The 19846-nt window shown below is 39.0% G+C and overlaps 1 protein-coding gene across 2 annotated transcripts in view; it reads right to left on the bottom strand.

The window, feature by feature from the left end:
- nfatc3a (nuclear factor of activated T cells 3a) overlaps positions 1–19846 on the bottom strand; it is a 58606-nt gene that overhangs the window by 15483 nt on the left and 23277 nt on the right. For both annotated transcript variants that reach the window (XM_085266771.1, XM_085266763.1), the window contains exons 3-8: positions 19633–19795; positions 7500–7699; positions 6811–6983; positions 6245–6385; positions 1682–1737; positions 1431–1557 (exon numbers count right to left, since the gene is read on the bottom strand). In XM_085266771.1, the coding sequence (XP_085122897.1) occupies positions 1431–1557; positions 1682–1737; positions 6245–6385; positions 6811–6983; positions 7500–7699; positions 19633–19795 (860 nt within the window). The remainder of the gene's footprint in view (positions 1–1430; positions 1558–1681; positions 1738–6244; positions 6386–6810; positions 6984–7499; positions 7700–19632; positions 19796–19846) is intronic.

Raw genomic sequence — 19846 nt, 5'->3', positions numbered from 1 at the left:
TTTGACTTGCTTTATGAGGGAAAAAAAAACACAATAACAATATCTAATAACAAGACATAAATTTGATCCGAAAAAGGATTTGAAATATTGAAGAAACTTTAACAATAAAACGTTAAGACTGAGTTCCTTAACGTTTTAAGAAAAATAAGTACACTTCACACTGTAACTCACACTCAATGTATAATAAAAGTTTCCTGGATAGCAAAAGATCTGTATCATGCAAATGCAGTGCATGTCAGAAAAAAAAAACAAAAACAAAAAACGGTTGGCTCTGGATTGAGAAAGCTTTACAAAATAAACAGTTGGCAGGTGTTAATGTTATTGTTAGTGGAAGAGCCCTCTCTAAACCACAGCAATGCTTTCTTTGGAGAGAGAAAGAAAGAAACGAGGTTAGCAAAGCCCCCGTGGAGAAGCGTGCAACATGATGTTTTAAACTTTTGTCATTAACTTGGGGGTGTCACACAAGCGTGGAGCAATGCCAAATAATGCTTAAAGTATTATCTCACATTGCAAAAATATTAAATGAAGTAATTGTGTACTTTCTTAATTAAGAAAAAAAAAACGTTATTCAATTCAATTCAATTCAATTTTATTTATATAGCGCCAAATCACAACATAAGTCGCCTCAAGGCGCTTCATAGATATTATGAATCTAGACTCTAAAAAAAGCCCATCTGTGTTTACAAATATGTTCAAACGCTTTTTTACATACGTTTATTAACGTCAAAAAACACAAAATCTTTGATAAGCTACAAGACATTTAGTATTACAACAGTACGTGCAATCTGCAGTATTATCTGAACATTTTCTATTAGTCTGACACAACCTGAAGGTAAAATGCTTTTACTTTCACTATGTGCCCAATTCCTCATGTGGTCCTTTAGTCTAAAACACCATCAAATCAGATTAAACATCAATTAAACTCAGTAACTAATTAAGTAATTAGGTAACTAGAATAATGCTGATTTTTTTTGGTTAATAAAAAAACCCATAACAATTCCAATAGCCTGTGCAACACTACTTCCTTTTACATCGTCACCAAGTCATAATAGCACCTTGAATTCTGTCTTGACTAATGAAGACTTTCATTTATAATTACAGGTCTAATTAATACATTTCTGTATCATTTGTAGAAACTAAAAATGCTGGTTAAACAGAAATCTTGAAGTAAACTATGATCATCACCTTCATCTAATATTTGTTTTTCACTTCCTAGATTGGATTGTGGATCAGACTTTAGTCTGCTCCAAAAATACCATGGTGTTAACAGTCCTGATGGATTGTGTGATCTTAATGTGCAGAAATGGCCCAAACTCCTCAAAACTAAATTTAAGATACATTTTTAAAGCTCTTTCTTTCTCAATCTGTTCTTAAGACTTTTAAGGACCCTTAGCCGCTCTGTTAAAAAACACAAGAATATTTCAACTCACCTGAAAGGTAAGTGAAGCGTTGTGATTGGCTCCTTTTCCGCTTGCCATTGCAGACATAGAACTGCACCTGCACGGCTGAGCTCACGCTCTTACTGTGGTACGGAGGGACCTCCACCACAATGCATGACTACAAAAACATTGAGACTTTTTGTCATGAAACATATCACAAAGTTAAAAGCACTGTGGAAAGAAAAAAAACATAATGTAACTACAAAGTCAAAGAAAAATAAAAGTAAATAAATACTACTTACACCTTGAGTTTTCTCATGGATTATTTTTGCCTCAACTTCCCACTGTGGTCGTCCATCTGGAACGAATGGTTTAGAATTTTTTTTAAAAAAAGGAAAAGGCTGCATAAAGAAGCAAGAGACTTTAGATTGACAGAGATTGTAATGTCAAAGTTAAAATTCTTGAATACACATAAAAGGGACTCCCAAGTTTGTTTTTGAATTTTTGAAATCATCAGCACTGTCTCAAGATGAAAATAAAACTGCACACATTAGGTTATACTAATATATCAAAAAATCATCAACTGCTCCTGAGTGGCAGCCCAGCTAAAAACAACAAAGTGAAGCAGAGTTTCGGTGAAGAATTTACTGAGAACTTGTGTGCGTGAATCATGGAGGCTAAGCTATAATGGTGAAGCAGACAGCATCAGTTTATCGCATCACTACAATACCGCTTCAGGCCAAACACAACTTGAATCATTGCGACTTTGAAATACACTAAAAGAGGGATATAAAATACAGCGAGAAAATTATTAACTAACTAAAACGGCAGGCTATACATGATCACTACTGACTAAAGCACTTTAATTCAGAGACTTTAAAGTAAGTTGTTTTGAAACTTGTTTTGCAGAGTCTTTGTATTTTCAGCCTTCTTAAGTATGGCTCAAAAAGAGCCAAAGGTCTTGGAAAAGTAAAAATTTCAGTTTACTCAGAATATCAGGAGACGTCAAAATGATGTAGATTTAAAAGCCCAAAAGCCTTACGAAGAAAATCTGGCTTCTGAGCCTTTAGTAATCCAAATATCATGCTGTTTGTCTTGCCTGGTTAAAATTATGGAGAAAGCAGTGGAATAGTTGTATTTATTCTAACATAAGTAAGTGCCAGGTTTCTGGCTGGAAAACCTCTTTTCCAGCTTTCCTATGAGGGATCTAATTATTTGGCCAGACACCTATGAGGGCAGCTGCTTGAAGGGAAGCAGCTGGGGTGAAAACACTGACAAGTTTGGACTCTGGCTGGAAGAAATCAGTCACTGCATCATTCAGAAGAATATGAACTGTGACAAATAAATTACTCAATTGCCTTTTAGCTTATGTTAATTTGCAGTTACTTTTTTCAGGACGTATGTCTGTGAAGGTTCTGAGAACCTTTTTTCAGGGCGCCTACATGGTGCAAGTAAAATGTGCACCTGCATAGCCTCTTCCACAAAAACCAAAGGATTCCCCCAAATACCACTTTCAGGCATCTGCAACAAGTCTGCAGAGAGGCCTAACCTACATGTAGATCCCAGCAAACTAAGCAGTCTTAGAGGCCTAAGAGGCAGTCTTAGAGTCATTGTAACATATTCTACCAAAATCAACTATGGGTTTTAGAAGGTATTCTGATCACACAGAACATTAGCCTTACTTGTAGTAAGCACAAAAGACAGATTCACTTGATTGCAAAAGAAGAGCTTAACCTGTTGATAAAAAGAGAATTTTTTCCCCCCTCAGTGAAGAAAATGACCTTGAATGCCTTTGAAGCCGACAGCAGTGCATTACAGCAGCACAGCATGTTGACATTCAACAGGCAGCAGCAAGGGCCCCACATGCTCTGTCAGACAACAAGCTTCGACAGGAGCCTCATACCACCACCGAGACAATAACTCGGTTCATCGAGACACCCTGCACACTCCAGACAGAGGGAAAGAACATGCTCTGATTGTGCTGGGAGACAGAATAAAAATATAAAGGGTGATTGCTTTTTATATTGCAACTGTGGGCTTTTTCTTTTTAAGAAGCTACAGCTGAAACACTGGAGTAACCAGGCTGTATTTGAAACAATTCAAGGTAGCCTTTAAAGTCAAACCCCTTCTATAAACAGTCATGCTTGTAAAAACTGACTCATACCAGTTATGGACTCAGTTTAACCTCAGTATTTGACAAAGAGTAGCAACAACAAATACATATGTGTAAATTAGTGTAATTGTGTTTCCATCTCCAATTATTGTATATTGCATTAAATTAACAAAAAACAAGATTCATACTAAAACTGTGCAAAACCTAACAAACCTAAACATCTATCTGCTTTAATAGGCTCTCACTCCAACTCAGATATAGATTGGATCTGTATCCGTTTATAGTAAACTTACTTAGTAGCATCTTGCAATGTAAGTAAGAGTGACAGTGGGCAAATCTCTAGTTTTTGATAAATCTGTTGTCCCTCAATTATGAGAAGCCGTGGAAAAATATCTGTCATTGCCTCTCTTTTTTCTTCCATTCCAATACTTACTCCAATCAGTGTTTTTCTGCACTAAAAGCAGGCGGATTAGTCATAATCAGGTAGATCGTTTACACAAACCCAATCAACATTATTGCCCTCTCTCCTTTCATATTTTTCTTCCACAGTCCACTGCGTTCATGCACCAGCTTTTCTCCCTACCCAAGATGTGCCTCTTGAAGGTTTCCACATTTCTATGCTATGCTTCACCTGGTACACCTTAAAGAGCTAAACACATTCCTCCAGGCAGCTTTTTTTGTCCTTAATTTTTTTTTTCAGAATGCCTCTCACTCACTCACTCACTCACTCACTCACTCACTCACTCACTCACTCACTCACTCACTCACTCACTCACTCACAGAAACATCACTCAACCTTTCTGCCGTGTGTGAACTTGATTCTGTAGCTCTTCATCACAAAAGTGCCTCAGGCAAGCAGAGACTGGCTCAACAAAACTCATGCATTTAAAATTTCCATCCCAAGTAACAGCTATTATATTTGTTGTTATAGAGTCATGTATAAAAGAGAGAAAGGATAAGGAAGAGAAAGAGGCCCACTTAACAGAGACTGGATGAATACCATGGGGGTTTAACTGAGGCTACATGTACAACGCGTTTTCATTGTAAAACAATGTTTTAAATGCAAAAGCTCTCTTTCTAAATGTGGGGCAAAGTGTGTGCATGAGTAAATCAGGAATCAGAGGGTTGGTTTATGTAATAAATACTACAGTAGATGAACAGCAATAACAAAAAGACCAGAGATTTCTTTGTTTGGACAGACAATGAGGTGGAAGTGTACTAATGGCATTTAAAAAAGAGGACTTACACACGCAGGGTGAAATCAAGCAATGTACAGTATGTGTGCCTAGCTATACTATCATGGCTATATTAAGACTGACGAGACCTGTGCAATTGTCTGAACAAGTCTCAGTTTCTTGCTGCACAGACTAAGCCACAATCTTGGATTTTTCAAACTAAACCCAGACCAGAATCACTTTTGGTTAAAGTCATTTAGTGGGTCTTGAAATACCAGATTAGTGAGGGCTGAGGCAAAGGTAATAGAAGTTGCATGCTTTAAATCAAAATGATCTGGATGTAGCTATATCCTGAGTATTTTTTTTCAGCCTAGATAGATATATAGACACTATCAATCCCACAAGGGAATCTTTAGTATTTATTAAACTAATACATTTTCGTTATAGAATTTTACATTCATCTTGTTCCCCACACTCACATACTCTTTACACGACACCAGTATTATTTAGTAGTGTAGCAAGTTTTTGTCACTTGCATACCAAATGCAAGCCCAGTTGATTGTCATTATTGTAGATGCAGAGATGTCCCCATCTCCACTGCTCTTTAGCTTTAGCAGTTCATGTTTGCTGACAGATGACGGACTAAACTAACTGTGGCATGTATTGTACACTTGAGTCTGTAGGTGTTTTTCATGCCATCAACATTACAAAAATCACTTTGCTGCACAAAAATAATTTAAACATTTTAATCGTTTCAATTACAGTGTTTGAGTATATAACGGATGGGTGATTAACAAAACAAACAGTTTGAGGGTGGGGTCCTGCTACAGTGATTTGATCTTTATTTAAAAATAAAAAAAGAATGATATCAACGCTATAATCTGCCGCAATAACACTTATTGTGGCAGATTATAGCATTGATATTATTCTTTTTTTTTATTTTTAAACAAAGATCAAATCAGTGACAACTGCAACATAAGCACGAATGATGATGTACTAATTTTTTAAGTGTTAATAAAAATTATGTTTAAAATGTTTATTATGTTTAAAAAATACTGCAAGCACAACTAACCAACTCACATAACCTGTTTGGAATTTAACAAATTAGCTTGTTGGAACAAGAAATTCCCTGAGGCTAATATAATGATAGCTGTGAATGTAGCTGAGAAGTGACGCAGAAACATTAACAACACTGTTAAAAGAAGTCAGGAATAATTTTACGCTTTTGTAATATATACTGATTTCTCCCGATATTGTCTTTTTTCGAGAAAACAGAGGTCACGGTCTAGTAACAGCACAGAAAATGTGTAATACAAATGCAGAATAAGCACAAGACCTCTCGCAATAATGCATAAAACGTGGGTTTATATGATCTCACCGGGAAGAATATCCCACTGTAAATGATAGAAGAGTAGGTTTGGTCTGTGACTAAAACTATACAGATCGAAATGACACATTTAATGTTTTACTCATGGTGGCTTGTAAAAAGCATGAAATATTTTTGCACACACATTTGGCACGCATTAATTCTGCAGGGGTGGTTCAAGGCTAAGCTGCTGTGCGAACACAAAACTTACCAGGGCCTTTCTCCAGGAAGATGACCTTAGACTCTGGGAAAAAGTTGGCACCAGTGATGACCATCTCTTCTCCCCCGCTGACCAGACAGCTGGTCAGGCTGGATTTCTCCACCTGGGGTAGTTCCTGAGCTGACCGCTGGGCTGGAAGTGGGATAGAAAGGGTTGAGGAGAGAATGGTTATTTGTTGAGCTGTATTATAAGTGACCTTATGTTATATAAGGTATAACATAAAGATAGAACAGACTGTAGATTTAAAACCTCTCTGAAAGCCTACGTATAAAAGAAGAATTATGTATTATATATTTTTGTAGGTCTTTGTAGCTTTATAGATAACCAGGCTAGAAGGGAAGAGAAAAAACTGAGCACATTTACATTTTTAACAGTTATCAAACATTCTTATCTAAAGTAACCACAGCAGATCAAATCTTAAATTGCTGCAAGCTTGCTAATAAACAAGTGTGTATGTGAGAAGGTTTGTGTGTTTCTATCTTTGTATCTTTCCTGTTCTGGCTTTCTGAATGAATATTTTTATATGTGTAAGCTGAGTTTAGGAAGCAGACACTCACAACACTCCACAGGAATGGAGGCAGCCTGCAGCGACAGCACCTTCCCATTGGGTTGAGGGATGTGCACTCTGAACACCACGCGGACCCGTGTGTTCTTTCTTCCGATATCCGTCTCCCCCTTCCGCAGCTCAATGTCTGAGTTCCGCAACTTAAGTATGCCAGCACAGTCGATACTGCAGGGTAATGGGAAAATAGTTGGCCCAATACAGCACCACCGGGATAGCAAGCATCTAAGACATATTTAAGTAGTAAAGGCCTAGGAGTGATAAAAACCAACCACAAGCCCAGCAGGGGATTGGCAACAAGAAGCCGGGTTGTAATTGCTCAAACTGTTGAAATTAAAAATGCCTGTGAATATGATTTATTACAAGTGTAAATGACAAAATCCCTTCCCATTAATTCCAATGTAAATGAAACCAGGTCTTATATAAATTAATCATTCTGCTGTTATAGGGATCCTAAATTTACTAATAAAATTAGGTTCTCTGCTCCATGGGAAACACTCAAATTTTCCTTCGGCCCCCGACCCTCCTGTTGGTTTAAATTAAGAAAATCTAAAAAATCCCCTTTTATGATTATACATAGTTGTAATATCTTCCAAAGAGGTTATTTTTCATTGGACATGACTTCCTTCATGGTGGTAAACTCATAACTAAGTAATGCAACCCTGAAGTGGTCTTGACATTTACCTGGCTGACATGTTGTTTTCAGGGAGGAGAGGAATTTCGAGAACTTTGGTGCTTGAGACCATAATTTCTTGGCTGGCTGTGGCTACGGTTTTCCCAGTGATCCGGTGCACCTGGTAGAAGGCGTGCGGCCTCAAGTAACGGTCATCTGCTGTTCCAATGAACATCTGCAAGTTGATGGGCTTCTCATTGTAGCCAATTAGCTGACACAGACAGAGACAGAAACACAGAACAAAAACAGACGTTAGTCCTTGGGTTCCAGATGAGAGGTGCTAACAAAAGAATACTCTTCATTTCCACTGCCTTAAGAAGCAACCTTTTCTGGAATTAATCTTATTGACAGGTCCAGGATGTTGTGATATTTCTGGCAGAGCCACTGGAGATTTGTCTAACACTCTGGCCTCCCACCAGTCTGACACTGATGTTTTCAAGTAATTGACTTCTAATTTTTTCCCTCTGCATACCCGCTCATCATTGACAAGTAAACCTCATGTACTCAGCTGTTTCAAGACAAAAAAAAGTTGTATTTCTACAGTAGTACCACATTAATAATTAATGGTGTACAAATTACCGTAACTGCCAAGATGCTAAATCAAACGAGTTTTAAGAAAAAACATAACCAAAAAATCCGATCTGTGTGATACTAGTTGAGATTTCAAAAAAAGGTTAATACAAATCAATGGCTTTTTGAATGTAGTGGTTGATGAATACCAAACTGGTGAGGGGCAATGCTCTTTGGCTGTCCTTCGAGAGCTAGAGCTCTGGTTTGAACTCAAACAGGTGAGATGTCTGATGACGTAAAAGTGTTGTAGGTTGGGTAGAGACAAGGGAAAGATGGAAAGGAGAGCAAAACCTTTCCTGCTCATAGGGACAGAAAAAAAAATACACAGACTGCACAATCCCACTACTGTTGTAATGTTGTACTTGGCAGACTCCGTGACGGCAGGATGGCACCCCCCTTTATACGCACTCCCACCATACTGCCTCACAAGTCCACACCTCCAGCTCAGATGGAGGGCAGCCCATTGAGGTTAACAGAAAAGAACAAGGCCTTTCATTGCTGTTTCACCCCAGGAACTGCCAAGCCTCAACCCCACCACAGCTGGCTGTTGAACCCTTCCTCCCTGCAGGTTTGCGTCATACACCGCTGTGTCAATGCCTGGTACAGAGTGTTTGGTGCATTGACAGAGAGAAAGTGGGTGTAGCTTGGGATCTGTCGTATGCTCTTCCAAAAGTAGCTAAAATAAAATGACTGAAATCGGTCACCATCAGGAACAAATGTACCTAAATAACAACAGAGAGCAGGCACTGATGCAGGATTGTCTCTGTGTTTTTAGGCTGACTTTATCTGAAGCCAATTTTAAAACTACATTAGTTCAAAGAAGTATTTCCAGCATTCTTAAAAGGTAAACTGGATCCAGTGGTGAGATCTGTGTTATGGGAATTGTTGTCATTAGATGCATCTTCCTCTCTTTTGCTGTTAATTGCTGCTTCTGAGATTTTCCCCTTTGTGAAAGAAGTCAAGGTATGGCAGTACCTACATTAAATCAAGCAGTGGAAAAACTGAGAAACCCTGAGTGGCAGATACGAGCTATGCAGCCAGACTGCTTGAGGTCTTAATTTTAATTCATTTTTGTGAGCTAAATAAATAAGCTTTTATCTAGAAGGCGTCAATAAAAGGTGGTTTGTTTTTAAAAACAGCCAAACGCTGTTTGTAGCTACTAAACAAAATTAGACTGGTTATTATACATTTCTCTATAATTTCCAGTGTTTCAAGCTGAAACCACACCTTGCTGCAAAGCATTATGGCATGCATCAAGTGCAATGACAGAAAGGGATAAAGTGGCCAAATGTATATTTGGTTAAAAATGTGTTAAAAGTATTGTTTTATGTTACGCAGAATTTAAGGTTTGCTGATGGGTACCAAAGAAATAACTGGCTGCATTTCAAACTGTGGCTTTCAAAAAAACACATACAAACAAAAACCCCCACAAAAAACAGAATTTCCCCTAGGCTTAGCCTGAGTTTTCAGAGCAAAAGCTCCCCGCCCAATGTTATGTTGACACTTCTCCACCACATCCTGCAAATTTGTTTCATTAATGCCCAGTGATGGATTACTTCAGCTGAATGACTAAACAAAAAAGTGATTCACATTGCTGTTGGGTGTGTGTTTTTGCCTGTTCTTAAAGTGTAGACTGTGATTGCAATAAATAAAATATAATCTCAGTGGCACTATTGACACGGTTGATGACCACAGAGGTTAGCTTCCTCCCTTAAAAAATTATAAATTCAAAGAGGGGACCATACATTTTTGCAATCTAACTTCATCATTTAAACTGACAGATACAGTCTTCTCTTTCTCACCATTATCCATGTGAATCTGAATTCAACACAGAACATCTGGCACAAGAGATGTATTCGGAAGGAAGCTGCACCAAGGGCCAACATGAGGCCCCTATAATAACCAGTAATGGGTTCATCTTTAAAAACCACATTAGATCTTAAAAGCCACATCGAAGAACAAACCTTCCAAGTAACGCGCTAACAGGTAATTATGCCCACCAGCTTGAATGGATCCACGGCTATAAATGACACCATTTTTCTGGAGTCATGAAATGTAGAGTCACAGGAATCAACAGTCTGTGGGCTGTGTTGCTTGTTTTATGATCATGCCTGCACAGTGTGGAAGTGATCATAGACAGTGCTTGCACGTGTGTGTGTGTGTGTGTGTGTGTGTGTGTGTGTGTGTGTGTGTGTGTGTGTGTGTGTGTGTGTGTGTGTGTGTGTGTGTGTGTGTCTATAAATCAAGACATGTTTATTTGTAGCACCATGTGTGTTCCAGACAGGGTAAAAAGAGTTAAAAGTGTCTGGAAAAATGCATCTGTGAGAGGACAAACAAATGGCAAAAAAATGAAAAGCACAAAAAGCACAGAAAATCTTCTTTCTTTCTTTTTTAAAGTACGGTACGGTATGTGGTTTTTTGTTTTTACTATTAGTGACAATAATACCTGGAGCTGATTTGTTGAGGGTAAACATGTTTAACACTCTGTTAAATAAAGTGGAAACCTTGTTTTTCTGCAACCATGAAACAGAAGGTCTCCTTTTCTCCTTCCATTCATTTAACCCCTTCATCTTGACCTCTTTCACTCTCTTTGTGTACACATGAGGGATTCTATGTGGAGCAGGAGTGTTGACAAATATACAATTAGTAGGCCATGAGTTGTTTTCAAAATCAAATAATAAACTGGCAAAACCTGATAAGAGAGCCAGAAAGAAAAGGCTCACTTCAGCAGTCTCAGTTAATCAACCCCGCAGATGAAACAGAAACATACTACAACACGTGCCAAGCTAGTCTCTGTCATAGTTAGTAAACCAAAATTGCTTTTAGTCTGGCATTTCCTTCACTTGGTTTACTTTGATTAATTTAGATAAGTGAAAAAACAGCAGCTTCACAAAACTGATCTACACGTGTAAGCACACAGAACGAGTACAGCAAACAAGTAGTGAAAGCTGCACAAAGAAAAATATGTCACTGCATTTTTTAAACACCTTATTAACCTTTCAAATCACTGCATTTGTTTGTAGAGCACTACAACGAGGATCAGAAAAAGTAATCTAACTACACTTCAGGTGACCTTTTTACACCTTCAGTTCAGAAACTGGATAAAGCATCACCTGCTAACAACAGGACATGTAAACAAGCGCACATGCCATGGCTGTGATTGTGCCATGGTCTTGGCACAAGACTGCCGACTCCTCTTCTCGGTAGTGGATGTACACGACACATACCCTTGACTTGTTTCACATTCCTGAGTGCCCCATCCTCCACCCCCTATATCCACGGCTGAGTGTGAAATACCACAGGAGAGTGGTCTCTACACTTTCAACTCCTCAGCTTTCTGCCTGTTCACTGAGCCCTGCTGGTCAGTCAGCATGCAACTCAGGCCTGATAGAGATCAGTTCTTATATTAAACCAAAGTGACATTAAAACCCATCACATGACCCCAGGCCAATGTTCACCAGAGCATGTAACTAACTTCTGACTTCTATCTTCTGACCATGGATAGAGTTTGGGATGAACTCCCTCCCCTAAAATAAAACTCCGGGATACAGTTACATACTCAGCTCATACTAAATAAAGTACCACTTATTTTCGGCCTTCATCTGTTCCACTGATCCAGTAATAAGGCTAGAAGCTGAGGGGGAAAAAAACATTGTATCCATATAGAAACATGGCAGATTAAAGGGGAAAAACTTCACCTCATGGGATACGACTGGATCTGGTGACTCTGTAGTGCCATGGAGGTGCACTTTGCTCACATAGTTTGAGTCTGCTTGTGCCACTAAAGGAAAAGGTTACCTCAAATAAGAAATTCAGAGTAATTAACTTTATTTTTTGATTTTTTCTTTTTTCTTTTTTATCCTGGGGGAAGTGGTCTCTTCTGGGATGTCAATCATGCACAGAGTGTCACTGAATGGTTTCACAAGTTTAAAATTCTGGAAATCATGTGCTAGGACCATTTGCAGTGATCACACACCAATCCAGCTGATTACCTAAAGGCAGGCTAGGAAGGTCCCAGCGTGTTTGTAGTCCGCAGGTGCTACACAGAGCCTAGCAATCCTTGTTCTATGTGTTGTAGCTGAGTATTTTCACCAGAGGGCAGCTTCAAAATTATGTGGAACTGTGCTTATTTCGCTCTTCTTTTGGTTCGTAGTGCACTCCGCTGTCGTTTCCTTTCCTGTTGAGCCCAACTTTTCAAACAAATCAGCATTCTGCATATGCATAGCACAGTCTCTGCATAGCTAAAGACTTACACAAATGGACACCAATAATGTAGTGATCCTTACCCACAATAAATGTCACTGCAAATATAAATTTTTCCTGAGTAAAGTTTTTCAATCTGGTGGGAGTGGTTCCTTATTCAGGGTGACATTACCTCCCATCGACAGGGCTGATAAAAAGCAGCATTGCACTTAATTCTGAATCCTGAACATTGTCACGACAAAGTCACTCAATAACTATAAAAATACCAGCACTCACTGACAAGTATATTTCGTCACAGATCAAGACTAAGGTGTGGGTAATCAGCACAATTTGCTAAAAACAATAGCGCCAATATATGTAGAGAAAAGGTCCAAATGGTTATGGCAGATTTTGAAAAGCCAAGTTAGATAGCACTGGTTTATGGGGTCAACGCCTAGGTGCACTGAAGCAGTTCTGATGTTCCAAAACTCCACTAAAGACACATCATATTTTATTTTAATTTACCGTTGATACATAAATAGGCACATCTCTCTTAAGAAACAAACACACAAACAAAAACAAAAAAACAAAAACATTAAAAGCTCCTCTTAAGAGCTGTTCTGGACATCAGGAGATCTGATAATGGAACATCAGGGAACAGCACCTGCTCTCAAAAGAAAAACACAGGCTCTCTTCACACACACAGTGCTTTATCTACAACCTGGCATTCATTACATATGTCTTTTACTTATTTTGTCCTCTTCCTTTTTTTCCCTTCACTCTCTTCAAACCCGACATGTTCTTTCATCTCTTTCTTTTACGTTTGTCACCCTCTCTTCTCTATCCTCTTATATCCTCTACCTTCGATCTAGCTCACTGCCGTAACTCGACACTGTCTAACAGCTAGCGCCTGAGTCTGCTAAGTTGTTTCGCTGTGTTGCTCCATTGTTACCATGGTGAGACTCTGTGTGTATGCAGGAGTGTGTGTGTGTAAAGAGTGAGCAGCCACGTCGATGTAAACTACAGCCCTAGAGCGTATACCGGTTGGTGTATGTGTGTCAGACAATGTGTGAATTTAAGTGTACTGACTCTAGTGTAAACTGCGATTCTTGCAAAGTTTTGTCGCGTGTGAGTGTGCGTGTCTGTGTGTAACAGCCTGACCAGCATGCGTGTGCAACAGATGTAAAAATGGGAGAAATGGTGGTCAAGGTCACCAGAGGACCCGTTTTTACTGGCAGTGGTTTCCCTAGTGTGACATGGTGGCACCATGGCTTGGGATCTATGCACACACACACACACACACACACACACACACACACAGATCAGCTCACCCAGGCTTGCTGTTTGCCCAGCACACTAGGGAGGGCAGCAAGAGCCAGGGGGCCGGTTAACTGTTTGTTTAAACAAGGTCAATACATGCGCACACTCATGCGCGTTCACACTGTCACACACAGAGAGCGTTTACTGTATACTGCATGAGGGCTGTATATGGCCTTGCTAAGCTGGTCCAAGCGCAATTCTTCTTATTCCTCATTCTAACCTCCCCCCCTTTTACTCTTCGTTATGCACATGCACACACCTCTCTCCTTCTCCTGCTCTCAGCAACTGTTTTCTTTCTGTGCTTTAAGCCTGATTACAACAAATGAGAGCCAAGCTTCTGACATGTTTACATCAAATACAACCCTGAGGCAAAACAACACTAGCTCCAGCCAATTCACACAGTGCAACCCGCATGGCTCTGCATTATTGTTTGTGTGTCTCTTCACTGTACCCCAGTCTATTCAGAATCAAAGGAAGAGACATAGCGGCACAAAAAATTACAAAAATACATGAAAGAAACTGAGGCTGATAAAATAAGAAGGGGCTAGAGACGCCGTAGAGACAGACAGTAATGGAGTTATGGACAAGCGTTCAAGCACTAGGACCAAATCATTTAATGCATCCAAGCTGGTAGAAATATATGGTCGTCTCAAACAACTTTTGTCGTATTCTGTTTCAAATGCTTGTTACCAGACACCATAGCCTCATTTAGATTCCTTAACTATAGTAACAGATTAAAGATGGAGATAATAAATTTTGATATTTGATTTTTTTTTTCCCATGCACGCCGTAAAAATACAGGATAGTCCTGTTGTGTTTATGCACTTTTTTTGGGGGGGGGGGGGCTTCACTTGCTCCACATCTGTTGTGTCTGCCTCCACCTATCTGTAGCCTAGTCAGTAATACCAGAGGGGTCCTTATATTTGTCTGGGTGTTGTAGCACTCAAATAAGCTGGTTAAATACGCACAAGGATACCTCAGCCTTCAGCCAGCCAGAGAGGCTTTGGACTTATATGTCTCCTAGCAACAGGTGTACTGATTAAGGTCTGCAGCTAGCCCCAGAGGAATGACTAAAACAGCCAGTCACAGATGTAGCCACATCCTACAATGAAAAGTTATATTAAGACAGTCAGATGGTCCCTATTGTATCTTGTTGAGAGCAGTTTCGGGATATCTTTTTAATACAACATTGCTACTAGAGCAGGGCGATATGGCCAAAAATATTTATCACGATATATATTTGAAAATTTGCGATAACGATATAACCGACGATATAATTGATGCGAGACAAAATACAACTCCACAACATTACTAGCGCAAAAAGACAACCTTCCATTTATTTTCACTTAAACAAGAAGCTGGTTTTTATGTACATTAAAGCTTTATAAAAATGTAACAGTGCAAATGCAAATTCCTTGCTGAAAGTTTAACCAAAAGGCATTTCCAGTAGAAATGGGCTGACATATCCTGAGCATAACCATGTATAATATCCACTGAAGGTAAAAAGAGGTGCTTTGCAACATTAAACTGCAGTGTTGAATTTAAGCTTATATCCTGTCTGCTAGGACAAAAGGATTATATTTCCATTTTGTTATTTTGTTACTGTCACCCATTAGAAAGTTTACATATTTTGCTGGAAACTAGATTGAGATGGTAGGATTTACCAAATTCCTGCTTTATGGATTAAAAGCTTGAATTGCTACTACAAAGCTATAGTTGGTCAACTATATAATTAGCCACAAGTATCAGTCTTTGCATAAGAATAGGTAACATTCCTCAGATTCTATGGAGCTATAAATCATGTCTATCATAATAACTCAATGTAAAAAGTAATTCTTTCTTTGTCTGGCTACCATGCATGCAGACAGAAAACCAAGGCTTCAAGACCCTTTTCCCCCCTCAAAAGATCAGTGATAACCAGCAGATCAAAACCATAACCCTAAATTTTACATATATTAACAAACCAAGATCATGTCAAATTTGCAACCAATCATGGTCTCATGTTTTATTTAGTAAGCAAGAGTTAGATGAATTACATATAATGCTCCCTCACACTTAAGTGAGGCAACAGGATCTCCCCAGTGGTTATTCTGATCAGTTTCTTCTGTGGTTATGGTTCTTAAGAGGCGCTATATCCTGTGTGTGGGGCTCATTACTCCAGGTTTTAAAATAAATGACCTAAAACCACTTCTTATCTTGCCCATTCATTCATTCATTTCCAATGACTAAGTGACTAAATAGAAACACGCTAACATATCAAAATTAAGTTGTTAAATAGGTTTTATGAAAAACATATTTCAAACTTGCAAACACAGCAGTAACACAAAAATAAAGATGAGAGTAGCCTTCATAACTCTGTTGGGACTCCTATTGAAAGATAAACAACCAACTAAGTGAATAATTGGCAGAACACAAAAAGCTAGTAGATGCCTAAATGACATAACAGAGAGATTTGCAAGAGTGTGCCCCCTATGTACTGAAGGCTGTTCTCACACTAGATGCCTGGGTCTGAGTCCACTGTTTTCTTCATTTTATCCACCCTCTTTCTTTCTCTCTCCATTCATACTGATCATTATACAATAAAGCCAATAACCCCAAAAGCCAAAAAGCAAAAATAAATAAAAAAAAACAAAAAAACATTACAACTGCTAAAAGAGAGGCCAGAAAAATAGGCCTTTCTCTCAGACATCTGTAAGTATACAGACCCAGAAGAACTGAAGACACTGATATAAGAACACACAAAGACAAAGAAGGTATATGATAACCTACTCTGCTGCTCCTAATACTGCAACAGAGTAAGGCAAACATATTTAATCCTTTAAACTGCACCAGCTCCACATTGTTTTTTCTGTTGACACAGCAGTTCTGTGGTGCACTGATTTGTGCAACAGTGCAATCACAAAGGGAAGTCATTAACATGGCCAGATGGCAGCTATGGCATCATCTGGTGACATCACACTACAAGACTCTAAAAGAGTAAAAGGACTCACAAAGTGCAGATGATATATAATCTACAGAAAGGACAACTGTAGGGGTTTCATAGTATTTATCTTTGAAGAAGAGCTTGCACTGACTATAGAGCAGGAAATAGTAACGAAAAGAAGACGGGTTTTTAATGTCTGCAGGATTTGAAATACATAAAAAAACAAAAACACAAACTCTATATATAATCTAAATCTATTCAAACTCTTTGGCAGAGAAGATGCAGTCAAACATGGCGAACCCTGTGACATTCTGCCTTCAGGGAACAACTTCACACAAATAGTGCACCTGGAAAATATGCTATATACAAATGTTCTGATTCCTCATGTTCAATATATACTGAATCTGTTGTATGGGATTTCCTCCAATAAGAATGCATGTTTCCTGTATTTGCCATTTATGCTTTTATTTAACTTATGTATGCCCTTATATCCAGCATCTTATTGTGTGTTCTCAAAACAATAACACAAAGCACAAAGTGTGTGTGTTTGTGGTTTTGGTTTTCGAAGTAAATGTGTTTCTGTAAAAACAACAATGACATGACAGTGTAAGAAATGACCTTTCAAATAAGGTGTTTTTTTGCACAGTGAATTCAAAGACGCTAAAGAGACTAAACAGTAGAGCAGTGCATGTTTGGTAAACAAAGACTGACTGTTAGACCTGCTAGACAAGTGCTTTCTGTCCTCATAGTAGTGCAAGACAATGGTTAATTGCTTGTCAAGTGTATTTAATGTCTACACTCACATACGGGTTGTGTACGTGAAATAATTGTTATTAATATTAAAAGAAGTGACTTGTTCAAAGTTGAATACAAGTAATGAATGTTGAGGCATGAAAACCATTAACTTTAAAAACTGCTAATGCATTAAACATTTTGAAAGAATATGTGTATTTGTTGAATAGAGATCTCTGTAAGGACTTCTTTAGTTTCATGTCACAATTAATGTATATTCAAACAGGTAAACGAATAAATGACTCACTCGCACATTCTTCTCACTTGTACAATCGATTCACCCACACATTTTCTCTCTGTGCATGCAGCTCCACACCATTGCTGTTATCTGTGCCTTTCCCTCACTGTCTCTGCTTATCCTCTCTGTGACAGTGCATTATTGTTTGTAAATCTGATGATGAAAGTGTGTTCTAGCAGAAACACATTTGATTTTCATTTTCATCACTGGTAGTGGCAGCTTACTGCTACTGAATACAAACAGTAACGGCATGCTGAGAAAGATTTAGCAGCAATCTGTGAAGATCAAAGAATTATTCTGAAGGAGATTTATTGTATGGCAATTTATCAAGTAAGTACAAACCAGATTCCTGCTGGGTTTGGAAATGACTTTTAAGTTGCCTTCTCTGACCTGAGATATATATATTCTCTAGTCACTAACTACTGCAAAGCAAGTACTGTAAGTTATCAATTCCCTTTAGGAATGAGAAATGAGGGCAAGCGTGGCAAATGCTTGGTTGAAAAAATTTGATAGCTAAATTATGCATCGTCACATATGGCTGTACTGAATCTCAGTCTAACTGAGGTAGAAATGGTTAATGATTGGCCTGAAGGGAGCCTGCATGACTGAATGTATAAGGACATAGACTGTTTCTAAAGCAACAAATGGCAGTGGTCTGCATGCCCTTGTTTTGTGAGGTGTATTTTTGTTTGGGCACACTGCTTATTCGTAGCGGCCATGGTTCAGGGGATTGGAAGCACATCTGTAACCGGAAGGTTGCCGGTTCGATCCCCTAGCTCTTTCTGTCCTAGTCGTTGTGTCCTTGGGCAAGACACTTTACCCTACCGCCTACTGGTGTTGGCCAGAGGGGCCGATGGCACGATATGGCAGCCTCGCTTCTGTCAGTCTGCCCCAGGGCAGCTGTGGCTACAACTGTGGTTTGCCTGCACCAGTGTGTGAATGTGAGAGTGAATGAATAGTGGAATTGTAAAGCGCTTTGGATGCCTAGAAAAGCGCTATATAAATGCAATCCATTATCATTCAGTACCACAGTCCAAAAAGAAAATGATGTACGTGGCACTGAAGCACAAACTAGTAAAAGCAATCCCATCTGGATGACTGGACTACCAACCAATCTATCAGTCTGATCTCAGTCATTGTTAGGTTACGCAACAATGATTATGGCCAAGCATTAGACCCTTTATTAATCACATACAAAGAAAGCTTGTCACTGGGACCTTAAAATATTAATGAGAATCTTCCTCTCTCTCTGAGTCAAAAGCACACCATAGCTCTATGCTGGCTCACCGACTCTCTCACAGGTGCTATCAAATGACAGACCAGCTGACCAGGCTACAGTGACAGCTCTTGTCTTCTTGCTTCAACAAACTGATTGACAGTCTTCTCGCGGGACAGTCCGTGTGACAATCTACTCATCCAAACATGTAAACTGACACCCTGAATCCAGTGTCTGTTCCCTACAACCAGCAGATGTTTGAGGTGCAAGCCTGAACACTTACGTTTTTTATAGTCAAATAACATACAACGATTCTAGTACATAATAGGCAGGTGCTGAGATCTTTGGGAAAGCAATGAATGATCCCATTTTTCACCAACTCCCTGATGTGTCAGGTTTATATTATTAGAGAGTATTTGAATTTTTAGCCAGAGTGTTGATCCTTGCACAAGCTATGTGGAAAATATATATTTCTTTCAGCAGAGGAAAATTCCCACCAACTGCTGAATTTAGAAAGTTGGGTTCAGCCTTTTTTTCCATTTCATGTTTATTTTCAATCATGTAGGCTTCACGAGTTGACATCTAGACTGTGGTTGGTACAGTGGGAACTAGATAATGTAAAGTATAAGTTTAGGAATGCATGGCAAGCATTGTGTTAACAATAAATCAGTCCTGAGCTACGGGAATTTAATACTCAGGCAAAGGCATTATTTCTTGTATTTTGCTCAGCTTATGCTCTGTAAAAGTCATTTTGGCTTTTTTGCCACAAGATCTCAGTACAAAAAAAAGGAAAACTGGAAAAAAAAAACAAAAAAAAAAAACAATCAACACACACACCACTAAGCTTTTTAGTAGTAAATATCTTTATAACATTTCTTAACGTTGAGTAGCAGGAAGAGTTACCTTTACAACTGGATGGCCACCGGATGCTGCTTTGATGGCCCCTCGGCTGCCTTCAGTCTCATAGTGTGCTCTGTGGTGGGCTTTGGGTTGTACCTCTATCTTCAGTTCATACTGGCCAAACTGGCTTGGCAGCGGCCAATCTAGAGGAGGCAGTGAAGAGGTCCTGAGGAGGAAAGGGAATACCACGAGCATGCACATGCACACCCACACAGAG

The sequence above is a fragment of the Mchenga conophoros genome, linkage group LG1, assembly GCF_057382185.1.
Source record: "Mchenga conophoros isolate Kocher_MC1m ecotype Shallow Benthic linkage group LG1, M_conophoros_male_GT1.1, whole genome shotgun sequence".
In the NCBI taxonomy this organism is placed as follows: Eukaryota; Metazoa; Chordata; class Actinopteri; order Cichliformes; family Cichlidae; genus Mchenga; species Mchenga conophoros.
This window is presented reverse-complemented; position numbering and strand designations above follow the sequence as displayed.